General features: G+C 32.2%; 2 protein-coding genes across 2 annotated transcripts in view; both read right to left on the bottom strand.

Moving 5' to 3' along the window:
- LOC134260252 (uncharacterized) overlaps positions 1-21650 on the bottom strand; it is a 117652-nt gene that overhangs the window by 31011 nt on the left and 64991 nt on the right. The gene's annotated exons all lie outside the window — the stretch shown is intronic.
- Positions 18108-21280, bottom strand: LOC134260250 (uncharacterized). The gene is made up of 3 exons (XM_062742821.1): positions 21265-21280; positions 19284-19403; positions 18108-19042 (listed from the first exon to the last, which is right to left on the bottom strand). The coding sequence occupies exons 2-3, from the start codon at positions 19371-19373 to the stop codon at positions 18587-18589; spliced, it is 546 nt and encodes a 181-aa protein (XP_062598805.1). The 5' UTR covers positions 19374-19403; positions 21265-21280; the 3' UTR covers positions 18108-18586.

Raw genomic sequence — 21650 nt, forward strand, 5'->3', positions numbered from 1 at the left:
CTACTTTTAACAACTTTTAACAATAACAATGTGTCCTAATACCCCTCCCCCCCCCCAAACCGATCCTTTTGCATACCTATCTATATAAATTAAGACCCTTCTTTAGTACTTCACAATTTATGAACCAACTATCGATTAGTCATAGGGAAAAATAGAATACCAGTAAAGAGTGAAATAGGTAAACAAATGGTAGGCCTAATATTTGGACTCGAAATGGAGCAATCGGCTATTCGAATATTCTGATACCAGAAGGCTGACAAACTTACTATTGGATTAAACGGGATCCAATGTGCATTTATTAATGTTTAAATAATATGTTTTGAAAAGCAGCAATTTTCAAAATTATAATAACCTTGTCCTCCCTGTTGCATTCTGATGGGAAATGTGTAGTATTGGCTTCAGTAATTAAAGTGAGCGAGATTTAATATTTATCCTCCAAAATTGACAAATATATTTTATAAACTATCCAATACTGTCTAAACCCGACCGCAATTTCTGTTAAAAAGGGGGTTGAGCCAAACGTTCCATTCAACCTCTCATATAAAGCTTCGATCAAAGGAACCGTATATTTTAGATTTATATTGCATCTTGTCAACCGGCAATTTAAACTCAGTTAAAACAAAAACAAGAATTGTAAGAATGTTGACCGAAAAATATTGTTCGAAGAGAATAGTTTCCTCTCAGAAATGATGGTAATAGTAATTTATATCAAGTTTACTTCCTTAACGTTAAACCTTGAAAGGCATATTTGGTAATTAAGGAAAATCCTAACTTGTACGAATCTGGTTTAAATTATTTTATACATGCCTTTGTTATGTTGAGCATATGGAATTTGGTACAATGTATATCGTTATATTCATGCGAAAATTAATATTTGCCATCTGCAAGTTTGATTAACTCAAGCTAGGTCATTGTATGCTGACACCCAATTCTTAGTTGCCTTAACACTAAAAAGGAATTGTTTTTTTTTATTTTTGTACATTACTTTAGACGTATAATTCATTTCAAGAGAGCACGATTCTTTGTATATTTTTATTTTTAAAATTTTGCCAATAATTTTGGTAAACTTGATATTACTAAAATTGGGGTATACCTGTCTCAAAGACTGCTTTGTAAAACTTGTTTTGATCAATCATGATAAAACATGTGCCTTGCCAATTAAGTTACCATTAGATATTATCCAATCCAATACAAAATGGCATAATAAAATCATTTGAGAGTTATTATGATTATAAAAAAATAAGGTATTTTGTGATGCAGACTCAAGATCAATTTGTTGATTTTGTGTATTGGTGCAAAACTACAATATAAAATATTCTACACTAAATTTTGGCAATTGAATTTTGAGGGTTATGTACTCTGAAACAGGTTGTAATGTATGACAATAAGCAAGCACATATGTCTTTTATGGCTTTTTCGTTGGTCTATGTTACTTGAGAACTTGCTTAAACAATGCTTCTTATACGATCAGTCACACATGCAAAATAGTTCAGCTAAGTTGGTGGGCAATGAACATACCTATATGTAAATGAAAATGGATTGGTCAATGTACAACAATTTTGAATGATGAAATTAGTTAAATATCTGAGAATACAGAGTCTGGAGTATGCTGTAGGTCTGTGACATTGAATACATTAAAGATGTGTTACTGTTAAATACTTAATTTCGAAATAACTCTCATTTATTACCATTAGGCTTAGCATGTAAGGGTGGAATGTGTCCTAATTTATGACCTTAAATTTTGGTAAGAATTATCTCCCTTCATTTAAATTAATTAAAAGAATTAATTTAAAATATTTTATTTTATTTTTTTTTAAATTTATTTATTTATTTATTTTCTAATTTATTTATTTTCTAATTGCCATTCTATTTCTACTGTTTTCATACATCTTTCCACCCCAGCATTTATTTATAATATTCTATTATTTTAATTTTTATTTGTTTAAAGATCACTCTCCCCCAATCCAATCTTTGTTAATTAAGTACTGCTAAGTTACTCATTTTTGTTTCTTCTTGGCAATGCTTGCTTGACTATAAAATGCTTTAATATGTCAGAGTATTATGACATTTAAGGGTAGAGAATTTAGTCCTATTAGAGATTGAAATTATTAATATTTTTATTTAAATGCTTATTTACAAGCTTTAATTTGCATTCCAGTCAATCCTATCAAGTTATCGAAAACTCAGTCTGAGCAGAATGATTTATTTTCTTATCAATTTGTGAAGTTTAATTTCATTTTTAAAGGACCAGTATGAATCTCGAGACATGCTGAGATAAAAGTAACAGCTTCTTACCCTTGTGTGTCTCTTAAGCCTTGTACTAATATAATTTGCTCCTTGTTTGTGGCTGAAACCAGCATATCTATTCTAAGGCATATGAATGATTGATTATTGCTGCTTTATGCTACGGTTTATGAAGCCAAATTCTACATCTTTCTTGTCTACAATATGTAGAACCTTAGTTACCCTGAGGCAAAAAGCTCACATTAAAAGACTCTTGAAATTGTATTTTTTATAGCCGTTGACCAGGTGGATAACAACAATTTCCATGGTTAACCATTGAGTATCCAAATTTTGAGAGACCCCTCTCCCCCCCCCCCCCCCCCCCCCCCCCCCCCCCCCCCCCGAAAAAAAAAATTAAGAGAAAAATCAGTTCATATAACACTATGTCCTTTTATTTTTCGGTAAAATATTATCTGTTTATGCCTTTATGCATTTTCTTAAAATGTTCCCATAGACCAGCAAATAAATGAAACGATATCAAACTGCAAACGACTCATAACAATGATCATATTAACCAACATCCTTTCGGTACTTTCAGTACTTTGATTACTGCAGAGTGAAAGGGACGCAATCCTCGTGAATGTTCAATAGTCAAGGACATTTAAAGACTATTAAAGTTTGGCAAAATGTGCAAGTACAAAGTACGTTCTTATGCTTCATAACATTGGAAAACAAAGCTTAAAACGGATTAGTATGCCTGACTTCATATTTCTGCGCTTGACCCCCCCCCCATAAGCGAATCGGGAATTGATTACGTTTTACTCCTAAAAAATAATTCCTTAAGTTAAACCATCCCTTGACTTCCATATGTTTCATATTGCTGTTATCTATCATTAAAATTATACCATATAGTGTAAATTCAACCAATTAGCCGACGTTTGATCTTAACCAAAAATCTCGGGCAAAATCCAAAGTAAAATTATACCATCGGCACGTCTAACTTGGCTAGAAATCACAAACCATGATAGTTACTCATGAAATTAAACTTATTTCATTACGAAAATTAAAATATTGCAACAATTCAACTTCACAAAATTTTCCATGACCTTACCGTTTTATCGATTTATCAAGAAAAGAAGAGGAGGAAACAACTAAGTATTAGACTAGTATATGTTAATGGACCTAAATTTTCCGGATTGATAGGTTGGGACTAAAGGTACATATAATTATATATCTGTAAGGGCTTAAGATATCCGGAATGGAAGGACATAGGGTTACTGAAATAAACTCACTTATCCGAGACAGGCTCGTATAAGTGGTAATATAGAGATCAAAAGAAACTTATTGAAAACGATTTTATTAATGATTTACACGCCGTTGATTGGAATTCGATAAGGTCATTGTCTGACGTAGATAGTATGTGGTCATCTTTTCGCACTATGTTCATGTCAGTTGTCGACAAGCATATGCCCATAAAAGAACGTCGTATTCGAAGCGATTCGGAAAAATGGATAAATGACCAAATTGTCTCGGAAATGCGACAGCGGGATATCCTTCACCTTCGAGCTTTAAAGACTCATGATCAATCCGATTGGATACTATACCGGGCGGAAACAGGGTCGTTACTATAATAAACGATGCAAAACGTGAGTTTGTGGAAAATGCTATTGATCAAGCCAACACAAAACCAAAGGACATCACATGTGGAGAGAATTAAAGCAATTTTTACCAACGAAATCAGCATCAGCTTCACCATCATACTTAGAAGTGAATGGCGAATCGGTTTCCAATGTAAAAGACATGGCCAATAGTTTTAACGACTTCTTTTGTTGCATTGGACATAAATTTGCTGAGAAATTTGATAATTCCTTACCAGAAATTGAACAGTTAATGCCTAAGGGGTCTTTTAGTATTCCAAACATTTCCATAGATTTTGTCATAAAAGAAATAAAAGCAATGTCAAATTTTAAGGCTACAGAAATATTAACTTTTATGATGAATAAGTCTATAAGAAATGGTCATGTTCCATCTGAATGGAAGAAAGCTAGAGTTACTCCCCTTTTTAAATCGGTTGAAAATTTTATTCTTAACAATTATCGACCAGTGTCAGTTTTACCAATTGTTAGCAAAATCATAGAAAGACATGTTTTTAACTCCTTTTATGAGTATTTGAATAATAATAATCTTTTAACTGAACATAAATCTGGTTTCAGATCAAAGCATTCATGTGAAACGGCCTTGCATAACATTATTGATAAATGGTTAAACAATATAGACAATGGCAATTTAACTGGTGTTCTTTTTATTGATCTTAGTAAAGCTTTTGACACTGTAAATCATGCAGTATTGTTGCACAAACTTTTGTCATATGGCATATGTCAGAGATCTTTTAACTGGTTTCAGTCTTATCTTAGTGGAAGATCACAATGTGTTAGATGGAAAAGTGTCTTATCTGATGAAAAAGATGTTACAATAGGAGTGCCACAGGGATCTATATTGGGGTCTTTATTTTTCATTTTATTTGTAAATGATTATCCAAAATGTCTGAAGCATTCAAATGTCAATATTTATGCAGAAGATACGTCACAGGATGTGTCACATAAATCTATTGATGTTATTGAAGAAACGTTGCATGATGATCTTTTAAACTCTATGAAATGGATGGAAAGTAAAAAGCTTACGATGAACTTAAAGAAAACGCAATGCATGTTGATTGGTACTGCACAAAAGCTCTCAAAATGTAGAAAATTGTGTATCAAATTAGGTGATGTTGTATTAGAGACTGTTAAAAGTGCCAAACTACTTGGTGTATATATAGATGAATGTTTAACCTGGTCTGTACAAATTGAATTGTTATGTAATAAGGTTTCACAAAAAATAGGAATTTTACGCCGTCTTCAAAGTTTTATGTCAAAGGCAGCATTGTTAAAAGTTTATAACACTGTTACTTTTCCTCATTTTAACTATTGTTGCACTGTTTGGTGTTCAGCCAAAAACAAGAGTCTTATTGATAGAATTTTAGATTACAGAAATGGGCCGCTAGAATTATCATGAATGTGAAAGATATTCAAACTCCTAATGTTGACATTTTTAGCGCTCTTAAATGGATGCCTATACATGATAATTTTATATATAGAAAACTTGTCCTTGCTTTTAAAGTTATGAAAAGTTTGACACCAGAATATTTGCATATTTTTAGATATGTTAGCCAGGTTAGCTCTAGGGCAACAAGGAGTAGTGTTAGTGGCCTTTTATACATTCCAAAAGCACGAACAGAGTATTATAAACGATCTTTTAATGTTTCATCTGCAATTTTATGGAACCAGTTGCCTGACACTGTTAGAAACTGTAATTTTTTAGCTTCTTTTAAATCTGCATGTTTGCAAAATTATAATTTTAACAGGTGAAAAAATTGTTCTCAAATAAATTGTATCGTATGGCACAATATTTAATACTAGTAGTTTATTTATTAGTATGTACAAATATGTCTGATATAATATGCTATGTATATATTCTTTTTTACTCTAGCTTCTTCTTCTTTTTCTTTTTTTAATATATGTCTGTCTGTAAATATGTTTTATACAGGACCACAATGTAAACTAGTCATATGTACTAATTGTGCTATCCTGTCTAAATAAAAGAATTTATTATTATTATAGAATTAGGTATCAGGTAACATGGAAGACTGAGCATACCCTGCCGACTGGTCACTTCCGTTGTTTGTTCCTTCTTATGATTAGGAAACACTCTTAACTCAGCAATTGTAGGTCAAAGCCTGAAAATCTGAAAACCACCGTGCACCTTGAGCAACCATTAACATACATTGAATCTTTTATGAAAAGCAACCCCTGAAAAGTTTTAAACATTGCTTTTTCCAATAGAAACTGGAATTTTTTTTAATTTTTGCCATTAGTTAGAACTGCCAAATAAAAGATATTGCTTGAGTGCATTTAACTAAATTAACTTCTACTTAGGATACATTATCAAAAAGCAGCTTCTAAGTTAGGTAAGAATTTGCACAAATTCTTTTGAGATTTATTGCCAGAACATTTTAATTACATTCTCCATTCATTCCTTCTTTGACGAAGGATCGTTTCATTTTTTCAATGCTGGGTACATGTTATTTATATAATAGTCTTGTGTTTCATTTTTTCAATGCTGGGGGTACAAGTTATTTATATAATAGTCTTGTGTTTTGCGTGCACGTAATCGGTAGCGCGTTGGACTGAAAATCTTGGGGTCGTGAGTCGCTGCCAGGTATGGGCGTTGACGGATTTTCTTCAGAAATGGAAGCATTATTTCGGCATAGTATGCTTACGCTATATAAATCCTTAGAACACTATGCGAGAATAGTTAGGTATGGGATATATAGAGACAAACTGACATGAAGCACAATAATGGATCATAAAACATATTTATGTATTTTAAGAAATCAGTATGAATAAATTTTGTGCGGGTCTTACCTTACTAAATATTACTTACTCAAATAGATCCCCTATTGCTCAATGACCTTAAATGCTGAAAAGAGGTATAAATTTATAGGGCCAAATGGTGGCCTCTCAGGATGAGTGAATAATTCTTGAGGTGACATGAAATATCAAACAACAAGCGACGTTTATGGCATTGTTGATACAGTATCTTTGAGAACGAACAGGAAAGTTAACAGACGAAACCAATAGAATATGACGAAACTGAGGTCATACTTGTTTGTACTTACACACTTTTACTTTTCAGCAGCAGCGGATTGAATAATAATCCTTAGTTTAATTAATCTCCTTTTGTGTCAAAATTTCTGGCAATTTAACTAAGACCAAACGGACAACGGACATTATACTATCTTAAAGCTCTCCTGGTCTCTTCTAAAAATCTATCTGCCCTCAAATCTCTGCTTTCAGGGGCCTAAGAAAATGCCCAAATACCTGCTATTCGTCAACTGTTATAGGATGCATCTATATAAAATGCATGATAATGGCTCTGCCTTTCTTGACAAATGATTTTAACGTTTTCATATAAATCCTGTCAAACTAAAACCCCTCATTGCTCTCTTATCCCGCAACCGGAGACATGATTTTGAAAAGAAATCGTAAAGCTATACTTCCTTTGACTGTTTCTGTATTTTATCTGTTGTGGTCCTACTCTATCCATAGGCATCGTGCTTTGTTCTTTACCAATGGATTGTTCAATATGTATATTTTTATTACTTCTAGTAATATTGACCTTCATGTTTCACTTTTGTTATTTTCCAGTGTTAAACTTTGACTTCCTGTTCAAGCCCTGTCCTTTCTTCTGGGGTCATAGTGTTCAACAACTGTGAACAAATTTGAACCTTTACTACCGTAGATGTTTTATAAAAGTGTGACTTATGATCATTATAGCTTTTCTGTTTTTCAGGAAATTTGAAGAAATTTCCCATATACTGTATTTTAATTTTTTCCTCATGTTGTGTCCTCAATCCTTTAATTATTTGTGGAAAGTTCGGTTGAAGATGAACCAGTGATTTTTGAGAAACAGGGAAAAATGTTAAATAAGTGAGATAAAAAAATCAAAGACTAAAGAAAAGAATGTGGATATCGACTTTGCTCAGACAAAATCACAACATTGAAGTTGATATCAGAAAGATACTTGAGTTTCTGATTAACAATATCTATATGGAGACCAGGTCTTCCAACAATCTCTTGGAATTCCCATGGGTATCAATAGCGCTCTGTTTTTGGCAGACCAATTTTTGTATTTATTTGAAGCAGAATTTGTGCAGAATCTTATGCGTGAAAAGAAGAAAAAACTTGCTGTGGCCTTCAACCCGACATTTATATACATCGACGACGTATTGTCAATTAACAATGGTAATTTCCATTCCTTCATCGATACGATATATCCTGGATAGCTTGAGATAAAAGATACCACAGAGTCTGAAACATCTGTTTAATACTTGGATATTTTACTTGAAGGGGACGTTAATGGTAATCTAACAACCAAGCTGTATGATAAACGTGCTGACTTTAACTTTTCTATCGTCAATTTCCCTTACTTATGTCGCAATATTCCTTCATCACCTGCATACGGAGTGTATATCTCAGTTGATTCGATACGCAAGCAAATACTCTACGTTTGAACAATTTCTAAAACAAGGTAGAATATTGACAAGCAATTTGATAAAACAAGAATATCAGCAGTCTCGTTTAAAGTCATCATTTCGTAAGTTCTATGGTCGATATAATGACCTTGTCAGCAAATACAATTTATCATTGAGTCAAATGCTGACTCACGTTTTTCATACTTATAGTTAGTCCATCATTTATACATTGAATTGACGACGGATTTTTTCCGATCATGACAAGGAGCACACGGCAGGTGTGACCGGTCAGCAAGGAATGCTCACTCCTCCATGACACCTGATCCCACATCTTATGTTTTGGAATTCCGTTGTTTGCTGTGCTCCAATCTGTTATTGTTTTATGGATTTTTATATTAAATACTGTTCGTTATCTCCATATCCTTCTTCTTGAGCATTTGGCTGCCATTTAAGTTTGCTAAAAACGAATCTCAGGTGAAAAAAAAAATACTAACAGATCTTTGACAGACTTTTTGTATTAATCAATATATTTCCTCTGTTTTAAGCTATATCACTAAATCAAAGACTGATTTTTCTTCAATTTTTCAATGCAAATACATAAATAATATACAGAAATGATATTTAAGTTCTATTTTCAAAACAGATATTTATCACACAATAACCCCTTTATCCCGTGGATTATTTTGGATATTTCTTTTTTATATTTTCCAGTTGTGACGTCATGATGGGTTCTGCGTTAGAGTGATGAAGTTAAATGAAGCTAAGTTCTATATACAAATTGTGTAAACATTGATAGTGCTGTACAAAAATGAGAGAAAAAGAATCTGACTTGATTTGTTGTTGGATATGATTTTTATCCTACTCATTAACATGCTTGTTTTTATCCCGTCGCAAATGCCTGTGACACACAACTCGTTGGATAAAAATCTTATCAATCTACAAATCATGTGAGACCCGATATGTATTAATCATGCCTAAGTTTAGCAAAAAGAAGTAATAAAGCACTATAAAAGAAACTAAATTCACAAGTTCTTAAATTCAGTATTTTTCATTCACTAGTTTATTGTCTTTAAATCTCTCATGCAAAGATAGAAATGCATTGCGACAATATTTGTGGAATTTGATCTAGTTGTTTTGTAAAAGTTAAAAAGTAAAAAAAATTATTAATATGAAGTTTCGCAAACATATTCCACTGAAAAAATTCACAAGCTACATGTACTCCTTACCACTCTGGGTTTTGATATGGGAAGTTTAATTAACGGCTAATGAGAATGCTTCTGAAATCATTTTTCAAGGATTTGCTGTTATTGAAATGCTCTGTTTATTTTTTTTTTATGTAAATTTACAAGGTTAGATTTTGATCCTCACTTGATTCACATTCCCACGCAGGGAGACGAGAGACAAACTGTGAATGAAATTGAAATTAATCTAACGGAAAATACTTGCTAGTTATATGCTTTCTTCAATGAATATGACGAATTTATACACACTCTTATCAAAACCCCTAATCAAGTTTGCAAGGAGTTTATAATTTTTTATAAGCTTAATGTTCATCATGCTTAATATTTTAACTGCCTTAATTCCATATTTAAAAATCTCCAAAAGAACAAGTTAACTTCACTCTATGTCTAAATTTTTAAGGCAATCCTCTGTTGTTGTGGTAGTGGGCGCATGTTCAAACAAACATGTTTTAAGTTAGACTTCTTCGCTGTTTAGATGTAAAGTAGTTTTTTGAAGAATGCGTGATCACTTTATGCCTAAGATCCTTTCTTCGATGTACTTAATGGTCAATGTTTACTCTCTACCAGAATAATAATTTTCCAGTGGACTTTTAAACTTTCTTTCATCATCATTATATTTCGTCCATTCCCGGTGGGCACTAAGTACACAGATTCATTAAAAGTATTAGTTTCTTTTCCGTTTGTGTGTATATTGTTTTCAGTCCCTCTCGAAAATTGTTCATTCATTTGGAGACGCCCTTTTTTACGAAGAAATCGTTGAAAATAAATACTATGAAAACTTCAAGTAAAATAACTTACATACAATTTAACTTTAACTGATGGAAATGGTTAAAATGGCCTTTTTTTTCTAAAATTTACAGAAAAAGGGTAGATTGTTTGAAAATCAACATTAATAATACTCTATATAGTTCTATAGTAACCTTTTAGTGTCATCTTTATATTCAAAATGTTTCAATGTCAACGCTTTGCAAATGGCTGCCTCGGTTGTACTAATGACGCTCCGACACACAAAATACAAAAATATTCTATTTTCGTTTACAGAGTGTTTGCAGAACAGCATAAATATAATACATGTGCGTGTTGTAAGCTTTGTAACACTTCTTTCTAGCGGTAGGAAGGATATTATCATTCAAAAAATTTCTTAATAAAATATATTTACTATATGTTTAAAAAATATTGTGATATTGATTTAAAAAAATAATACCACTAATAATAAAATACAACAAACCAAAAATCTTAGAAAATGTTGAATTAAAAACTTTGATAATAATATTTATTGTAGATAAGCACCAAGTTCAAAGGTCAAATAAAAATTTAAATGTTTCAGAAAGTAATGTGCCACCTTTTTAAAAAAATAAATCAAACATTTTAGGGGTTGTAACATTTATTCTTTACTATCAATTTCTATTGCGTCATAGCAACAAGCCAAAGTTCACCCCTTTTGTAAATATTTTTCTCATCTTAATCATCGACTTTTTTCAACTTGTAGTAATGATCCCATTACACATGTGTAAGACTCCAAGGTCCGATGGTGACACCAAAGTCCGATGGTCTCCCCAAACCCCGATGGTCTGCGCCAAACCCCGATGGCTCGTTGTGTTTACGGACACCAACGTCCGATGCTCACGCCAAAGTCCGATGGCTCGTTTCCTATGAGACACGTGCACTAAAGTGCGATGGTTAGACACGCCAAAGTCCGATGGTGTGGAGGAACAATAAACGTTTATGACGTCACAATACCCCGACGTCATGAAGTTATCCTACATTCAAAATTCCTTGATTCAGCATTCGTCTCACATACATTTTTACTGATACTTGCTTATTGTTTTAACCCACCACAGGTAATAGGGTAAGTCCCCGTACACCATTGGACTAAAAAGGATTAGTCCTTGAACACCAATGTGTTTCTTCGAACCCATCCGAGAGATATTAGGGTTAGTCCTCGAACACTATTAGACCGATTTAGATTAGTCCTGCACCCACCTATGATATTTAGGTTATAGTTGTTACATATTGTTCGACTGATAAATGTTAGTATCGCACCTACATCAAAAAGATGGGGTTAGTCTTTGAATTCATTCTATAAATTTTTATTTATTTAAAACAATCAGTCCTTGGCCAGCATGATGCAGCATTGCAGTTTGACACACCAGTACAATGACGTCATAAACGTTATTTTTTCCCCCGCACCATCGAACTTTGGCGTCTCAAATCATCGCGGATTAGCGCAGACCATCGGACTTTGGCGTGACCATCGGACTTTGGAGTCCCATCACACTTCGGAGTCCCACACATGTATTAAAGCCAGATAAGAGTAATGATCATTCATTATAATACAATGTAGAAGAGGCCGTTTCTTCTGACCGATTATAAAAAGAATTTAGACAAAATCATGAGAAAAAATAAATAAACACACAACTCCTTTTTACCTTTAGAAAGAAAAAAATGAAAAGCAGACTCTTCCGCAAAATTATAATAAACAACATTAATCATTTTTGGTAATTTTCTAAAATTTATTATGTTTAGAATGTGTGACATTTTCCTGCCTATAGTATAAGATTCTATTTTTGACACAAAGCAATGCTCTTTTATATACATAAATGTAAAAAAAAAGATCACTGAAACATGTGGTATATTACTTTTGAAAACTTGATTTTTGTGTTCGAAATTTCTTCTTCTTTAAAAAAATAAATATTACCTGTTCTTATTTTTTGGTTCCCGATGAATCTGTTTTTGTAAAAAGGTTGTTTTGATTGGACAGATAACTACGTGCGCAATATATTTTTAGCAATTCTTACTTATCTCTCTTGACTTTTACCTCGTCCCATCTGCATTAAAGAAACATAGATGAAATATTCTTATCAAATACTTTGATTTAATACCACATATCAAGAAGAAAATATATTTTGAAAGTGTTTAGAACAGATTGGCAAAAAGATCAATATTGTGGGTTTTTTTATGTATGAATAGTAAAACTGTTATGTTTCAGTCATAACAGAGAAAAAGGATTACGAAAAAGATACTATACATGTTAAACAATTTATTGATAAATTGTGATCATATATCCATATGATACGGCTTACTAGCAATAGTAATATTAAATATTATACTTTCATGTATATTGATGGAATCTGATTGGTCGAGAAACATTTGTTAAAAAACATTATTATACTTCTGTTAAAATGTTTCCTATATAAAGTTCAGAAGGTAAAATAGCTATCTTTTATAGTTCACACATAGCAAAGCTATACCCCGGGGTATAGTTTTTGCTATCCACCCTCGGAAAATTTTCATGCAATTTTTGCTTTGCTTCCAATTTTGAATTCCAGCGTTAAATCTATCGACTGGTGATGTCATAATGACTTCAGTAGCATTGTGACGTCATCAGGATTTCAGATTATTCTTGCAGTATTCTCTTAATCCAAAGAAATTCAAACCTCAGAAATTATATTATACATCAGTATAATAAAACGCTTATCCTCTGGGCGTGAGTGGGATAGCTCTTTTATCAAACCCTTGACAGAAACTTTTCCCCTCGGGCAAGCCCTCGGGGAATAGTTCTCTGTCGCAGGTTTGATAAAAGAGCTATCCCAATCACACCCAGTGGATAAGTGTGTACTATTACCCGCTGAATAATGAAGTCATGCCCTCCAGCGTAGCAAGAGACAACAGTGCTTGACGACGGGTGATATTCCAAAAAATAGCGACTGCGCAGAATTTATGCGCGCACGGTTCACTGTTATATGTATTTGTATAAAACATTCAGTATAATATAATAAATATTGCATGTAGTTGAGTATAATATTGAAAATTTTCACCCCAAGAAAACCAGTGTCAACCGTGGCACAGCCATTTGTCAATGGTTTTCGAGGGATGAAATATTTATATATTACCTCGATCCTCTCTGTTCTTCTTACTCAGTATCCACTTAATATGTTTTATTACATTGTACTTTGATTTTGATAATGGGTCTCAATTTGCATATTTTTATTTATTTATTATTTTTTGACAAAGTGTATTTCTTTCATTATCGCTTTTTGAAACCTTTGGGGTTTTTTGAGGTAGGGGGTACTTTTAAATTTTTAGATTAAAAAAATCGTGTTTTGTCAAACTCCTGCAAACTAATGAAATATTTCTCATAATAACCACCCAAAATATGGACAGCAACGGTATTACCGGTACGTAGCAAGCTTACATGTTCTTAACATCTTGATCGCTTAAGTCAGACAAACCCATTCACTTTCATTTAAAACATTTGTATTTGCATTTACAAGAAGTGATTAAGCTATTGTATATACATATTCCTATAGATATTTTTTAGTAGGCAAAAATTAATAAGAGGTATTTTTCCATTGATCGCCATATTCTGGGTCAACATGCTTATATTCCTTCATTATTCAACCAACCTAAACTTTTTATCTTGGCAATAGTGGGGTAGGAACAGTTGTTTTCCGGAAAAAAAGTTTAAATTTGTCAGGACCTTTTATATTTCTTCATTTTTATTTTAATAAGATCCCCCACAAATATTTTCACTGCATTCTTTCAAATATGGTAGGACAAAGAGAAAAGATTGCTATGCTGACCATAAATGGCCGAAAAAGTAAATAACTCAGAGTTAAAGTCATATGAAAACTATTTATTAAAAACATCTATAACTTTTTATGGCCATTTCTAACCCTTACTTCTTTGTACTTACTTCTTTGGCGTTCCTTTCAATATAGTATTTCAGTAAAAATTGACTTGCTGAAAAGTTGCTTTATTGTTTCTCGGTATCCATTCCTTACCAGTAAATACGTGACACTGGACATGCTCGGCCCTGTTAGTGACTTTTCTTTGTCTTATCTTAGAAATGGACGAGGCTAATGCACATGCAGTTCAAACTGGGCACAAAACATGGTATTCTTCTTGGAACATTTTCTCGAAATCAGTTTTTGCCATCATCAGTACATTCTTTAATGATTGATGATATCAATAAAGAAAATGAATTAGTGTTAGGGAAGCTGCTCGTCTACAATCTGTTGGGGATGGACAAGGCTTCACGACATGTACATGTAAAAGTGGCTGCATAAAAAAAATTGTAAATGTCTAAAAGCAAATTTACTTTGTAAATCAAGGTACCACAACAGTCTATCCTGTCGCAATAAGTAAACGAAATGTATTTAGCACATATGTTTTTTTTTACATTTTAAAATGTACCTCCATATATTTTATTCTATTGGCATACTAAATTAAATTTTTAAATACTTTCATATATGAAGTCGTGTTGTTTTAAGAAGAATTTTAGTAATACAACAGAGTATCAGTAAAAACATGTAAAACTCTTAAATTTTCAGTAAATACATGTAAATTCTAACCCTTTAAAACATTACATGTATTTCCTTAAACAGCCAGTTAACACATACATTTACTGAACAGGTTAGGAAATACGTGCAATTCCTGATTAAACATATTTTCTGTAACATATATAACTACTGGTCAAATTAACATGTACTTTGCTATTCTTGAGACGATTTCATTTTTAAAATTTCTTCATTTTCCAATACTAAACATTGACTTCCTGCTAAGTCTTGCCCTTTCTCCAGGGATCGTTGTTTGCAACAACTGTGAACTTTTAGCACTTGTGGATGATTCTATAGGAAAATGACAAATGAATGCTTCTCTGTTTTTGAAAAATTTTAAAGATATTTTCTATATATTCTTTTGTAAATCTTAAATTCTTGGATTATTTTTGGCTAGTTTGGTTGATAATGGTAAAGTGATTTCTAGAGAAGATGTCAAACACGTGAAAATAGAAATGGAAATAATTTCAATATGCCTTAATTACTCAAAATTTCGCCCAAACTCCTATTCGGGTTTACAAGGATTTTTGATTTTATAATTTTTCTATAGATTTTTATGTTTATCGTGCTTTATTTTTGAGAGCTTTAATTCCATGATTTAAATTACCCCTTAAGAGACTAATAATGATAACACATAAACTTACAAATAATCGAAAGTCAGTAAAAGGTTTAACTAAAAACTGGAATATAAGAAAGACAAGGGTTAAAATTATATAATAAAATTGATATATTAAACAGGTAGATAAAAATGTAAATTCCCAGGCATTTGATCACACCCTTGGAATTTCCCAGGGTCGTGTTTTGTGCTCTAACTGTATAGCGGAATTTCTTGACGGGTGTAAAATTTGGCGTTTTGCTTGCCAAAAATTTTGGCGTAAATTATTTTAACGGAAACAGGATTTCAAGTCTTTTCAGACGAACACTAGGACGAGGGCTGTCTATTTAAGCGATTAACATTTTAGCTTACTACCATGATACCGCCCAAATAAGCCAAAGACCTATCAACGGAGTAGGCAGGATATAGTAAGGTACCTGTTTGTGTTTGTTGGTTGTTGTCGGAATCTATGTCTACTACTGTCTGGGTTCATAGATATGCTCTTTGCGATAAGGATGTTCTGTTTTATGATCCTTGTTATAGATGTATTCTTTTTGAGCTTTCATAAAGATCTACACGCACTGTTTGTTATTTGCACCTAATATATTCCGTAAATTTTAATCTGGTGTAGAGTCCAGAAGTATTGAAACATTATTTATCACTTTAAAATGCAGTTTGATCCAAAACATAACTTAATTTAATTTCATGGAAATAAATTTTAAGAATAAGCACATTATGAAATCAGGAATAATATTGTTCTTTAAATGTTAGTTTTTCTGGCATATTTTTTGTTTTGAGTTTATCAATTTACAAGCAAAAGCATTTTTAGTAAATGGTAAAAGGGAAAATAAAAAACAAACGATCAATAGAGTTTCATATTCTAAAAATATCTAAAAATGTTTAATTTTATTAGAATTACAATGAATCTTAAACAGGATTAAAGGGGCTGGGGTTGGCAGCCATTTTCAGACTATTTCGATCTCCTTTCAAAGAAGAGCGCCACATAAAGATATACAAAAATGATCAAATTTTTAAAACTAAAATGTATGATTTTTTTTTGCCAAATGATAGATAACAGCTTTAGATACCATATCTAAAAAAATAAGGTAAATTCGGTGGTTAATTTGTGGTTAATTTGTGGTTAATTTATTGACCCCCAGCCTTCTTAAAATAGACGTTTTAAAAATATTGATTAATTAAGAAATGACTCTAATTCTTGGCCAAATTATCGCGTATAATCTGGTTTGGGTCAGTTTATGCTTTATAATCCCCGAAGCGGATTATAAAAAATTGTAAACTGACCCAAACCAGATTATACTCCTTGATTTGGCCAAGAATTAAAATAATTCCTTAAAATTTAATTTTAGAATATTTAAACAACTTTGGATGTAAAATTATGTTGCTTTTTATGAGCTCAAATTTACCGCGCAATAATACAACCGTAGTAACGGAAGTGATGAGAAGCGAGGGGAGGTAATAACTGATACATAGATCTAGCAGCCATGATGTTTGTTTACATGAGGTACGATGGAGTAACTGTTCGAAGTTAAAGGTACAATCTCAAATCTGAAATTTTCCATGGATTGCGAGGACTAAAAATGAGGGGATTGGATGGATAAGATGATTAAGCTGGTCGTGAAAGGGGGTGGGGGTGTCCCCATACCAAACCAGATTAAACAAAATAATTTGCGTTCCGTTTTAGAAATCAACCAATGAGAAGCTAGAATACAAACAAAATTAAATTATTACCATATAATATTCTAGCAATAAAAATGAAAGTTAAAGCTACATTTAATTATAGAATATCATGTATGTTCGTGTGTTGTCTTTATGCAACAGCTTTTAAAAGTTCCGGGATTAGACCCAAATAAACAATTTCCAAGAATTCAATAAGACTTAAGGTACATGTATGCCACTATTGAAATTAGTTAAAATTTGTTCTAAAAAAATAAATTGAGACCTCTATATCTAATATTCCTAGCACAAAATATTCTGTTAGACATGTGAGCTAAAGTTGTATATATTTAACAAATATTTATTTTTAAAGAATAAAATTTCTCCTAAATATTCTTCCTCAACAAGAAATAGTCCCTTTTAAAATTTTCTGCATGAAATATTTGGGTTTTTTTTTTAATTTCAATTGAGTTTTGCATAATTTGCATGGATTAATTAAAACATGCTATGAAAATTGAATTAAAATATTTATATTCAAAGAATAAAATTTCTCCTAAATATTCTTCCTCAACAAGAAATAGTCCCTTTTAAAATTTTCTGCATGAAATATTTGGGGTTTTTTTTAATTTCAATTGAGTTTTGCATAATTTGCATGGATTAATTAAAACATGCTATGAAAATTGAATTAAAGTGTATAATAAATAGTTTGAAGCAAACATTCTGATTGATTTTTTTTTCTTAAATGCTGACGTAGGACGTACCTTAAATGAATTTATTATATTTCCTTCCAACAAACAGAGTGAAACTAAGTGTTGAAAGAAAACATTGCTCATTGGAAGAAATTATAAAAAAGGGAAGGGCTTGTGATTTTCTGACAGTAAAAGTAAAAAGAAAATAAAGTCATTCGCCTGTTGTTTTTTTTTTCAAAGGAAGATAAAAATGACAAATATAACTGCATGGATTACAAAAAATTGGTATATCATTTTTCCTTTTTAACCACTTTCGTAAAGTTCATGATCCTTTTATAAACATTCTGCTTTACAATATCTGCAGTAAATAGAAACTTACTTTACTCTACAAAATACCATTGCAGCAACGGCTTGTGATAAAAAGTCGCATAAATATAGAAATGTCATTTAGCTTTGCAATTGCAACGCTTACTGCCCTAAATTCTTGCATCAACAGTTGCCATTCTCAACCGCTAATGCTAAATCAAAGCGTCATGAATATATAACAATATTTAGCAAAAGAAAATATCAACTACATTGTAATAATTTGAAATTAATGACATTAAACATTCTATTGCATTGTTTAATGAAATGTTTAAGTCGTTCAATCACTATCGGTTGCTACATACTTGTGCAATACAGAATGTAAAACTTCTAGTTTACATATATACATGTATGTTCAAAGACAAACAAAGCAGATTTCAAGTATATTTTCATGTTTTGTTGTTTCGAACATGGATATGGAGATACGCCGGATCTCCCTGAGAGACAAACCCTTCCGCGATATACTTTCTATCGGGAGAATAACTCGATGTCCATTTCATAGTTCCTCCGCTATAAAAATTAATTCCAATTTCCAACATTTTATCATCGAATCCTCGAACGATTTCCTTTTCTCGTTCACACCACAGAAACCCAGCTTTATTCATTCCTCTATATGGGTTACCATACATGATACATAGTTTGTAATTATCAATATCATAAGCCACAACGCCGACTGTGCCATACAAGGAAAACTTCGTCTTGTGGAATCCAAGACAATACAATGAATTTGGTGCAATACTTGAAGGGAGAACTGTGTGAATTATCCCACAGTTTGGGGCTACACATCCGTTTATCATTGCTGTATCAGACAGATTTTTAATCTTCATACAAAGTGGATGACCATTCTGGAAAAAAAATATTTTAAAATGGAATAAATTGCAATACAGATATGAATAAACGAAAGATACTCCTTTTTCTTATTCACATAAAAAAGGAGCATTTAATCTTTATTTGCCTCAAATGCAAAATGGAAAAAAAAAGATGTGCGTCACGAACATAGTTTTTCTTTTTCAACATTATCCACTGAGTTTAACTTGAATAGCAAATTCCAAAAAATAAACAGCACAGCTTGCATTAAATACTCACTGTCAGACGTTTTCCGAGCTCCACTAGAAGATTTTGTTCAGCTTCCGTTACTTCATCCGTCAATAATTTAATCTCTTTGCCTTCTGCCATTTGTTGCTTTATCTTGAAATGAATATGAATCTATCAATACAATGTAAAATGGTCATAAAAGTAAGATATGTATAATATCTTATAATTAAATATGTATATGAGGTTACTATGATGTAAAAAAAACCTAAGACCATACTGATAAATTTAGCTGATTCAGAGCATTGGTTCAGGATGTCATATTTTGTGTAAAACTTGTATGTTTTTGATGTTAATATACGCTCGTTTGAGCGTTAAAGTAAATACGACAAGCATTTTGCATAATTGATAAGCAGTACATGTCCCATGCCGCGTTCCCCTTTTCTATTTAGGATGTATATGAATGTATATGAAAAGGTGTTCCCTCCAAAATGTGGGCATTTCGATTATTACTTGTTTATGAATGAGATGTCTTGGAATTAAGTCGAATTTCTTTACAAAGGGAAATCGTATGTTACTAATAGGACCAAGGTATTTCTGAATAATAACTACTCTGGGACTGCTGTGGGACTACTCTTGAACGGCTGAGGGACTGCTAAAAGCAGTCCAGAAAAGCAATGCTCGGATATGCTCTAAGACTGCTTTGTGTCAGATTGGGTCTGAGTGGTACTTTTAGTGATCATATCAGAAATGAATTTTAAGAATGCGATTAGGATTTATTTAATCGCTTAAGATTTGAATAACCCAAATATAATGAATTTTATATTACAAAAATGTTTGAAACGTTCCTTAGTACATCAGGTAAGGACTGAAGAACATGTTTCAAAAGTTAACATTTTTTTTACGGATTAAGAGATGTAAATATTTTTTCTTTATTCTGTTTTGACAGAGTTTCATTGCATTGATTATAATGCTTTTTCCCATACACATTAAATTAAAAGTAGTATTAAAACTTTGTATCATGGATTTTAACAAGATGTAGAAAAATGTAATTTAATATAAGAAGACCTTTGGCCTACTTACTCCAAGAATTCGGACATAATATGTTATATCGACCTTAAGTAAACAGTAGCCCATTTTATTTCAAATTACTCTCTAAACCTTAGCTCACAATTCGGGTATGCTTCCACATTAGACTTAGAGAAATTGTACGTTTTCGGTCACAAATCTTAAATGTTCTTTGTAAGCGAAAATTTCATGATTTAAAAAAGGAAATGGGTGAACTTAGCGTGCAAAAAACCCACAAGCTTCAGATATATAAAAATGATATTCAAATTGTGATTTTAGTATTAAGAGTAAAGTTCTCATCATTGATTTTTGTAAAATCATGATAGACAAAAAGTTTTTAGGAGAATTTTTCGTTAAAATTTATTCTTTTATAAAGAAAAATAATGTGGTATCCATTGGGTTCGAACCCTGGCAATAAAAATCCTAAGTTGCATTCTTTATTGAGACTACCACGCTAACCGCTGCGCTACACAAGTCTTGATGAAGTGTGACATTTAAATCATGTTTGCGATATGACCATTGACTTAAGAGATACGAAAGTTATGTCATAAACTTTTTTTTAAATATTTTTAAGGTATAGTGGGTCATTGCTTCATAAATTTGGAAACCAAAATATGTATGTTTTTATGCACACTTTGAGGATTACCTTTCAAAAAAATGGAGAGAAGACCCACTCATTACGAAAAATAGTGTTATAGTGTGGAAAAATGACTCGTTTTGTCTTCTTTCGTGTGTGTATAATATTTCATAGACAAATAACTTCAATTTTCATAAGATTTGTGCAAGTTGTAGAGATTTTACATAAAGTATACTTTAATGATAGATGAAATATTTAGGAAAATTTTGATAAAATTGAGATTTAATTTTTCACCTTCATGTTTGTTGCGCTATGGGCTTATCTCCCGTCATGTTCACCCACCTCCTTTGCGACATTCGAAAATGAGTGCATAGATAATAATACTCTTACCCTACTCCATCGATCGCAAACATTACACTCATATTAACAGGGTTCATTCTTTCAATGTGTTCTTACAATATAAAGCCCCAGTCACACTGTCACGATTTTAGATCACGGTAAGCTACGATTTAGGGATCCGTGAATATTCTTAGACATCCGCAGTCAGTCCGTTATTATTACCGTGGTGAGCCCTGTTAACTCAGATTACTCCTGAACGATCCGTAAATTGCTACGACTGTTTTGAACTGTTCTAAACAGTCGTGGAAAACCGCGATGCAACTTCAGTTGTTGTATATCGTAGTTACCCCGTACGGTATGCCTACCATCACCGTGTGACCACCGTATAAACTTTCGTGATGTTTCGGGGTCATCCGTGACAAGTGGGTCTACGCTTA

Source organism: Saccostrea cucullata, unplaced genomic scaffold (genome assembly GCF_032062105.1).
Source record: "Saccostrea cucullata isolate Sc308-1 unplaced genomic scaffold, CSIRO_AGI_Scuc_v1 ctg1513, whole genome shotgun sequence".
NCBI lineage: Eukaryota > Metazoa > Mollusca > Bivalvia > Ostreida > Ostreidae > Saccostrea > Saccostrea cuccullata.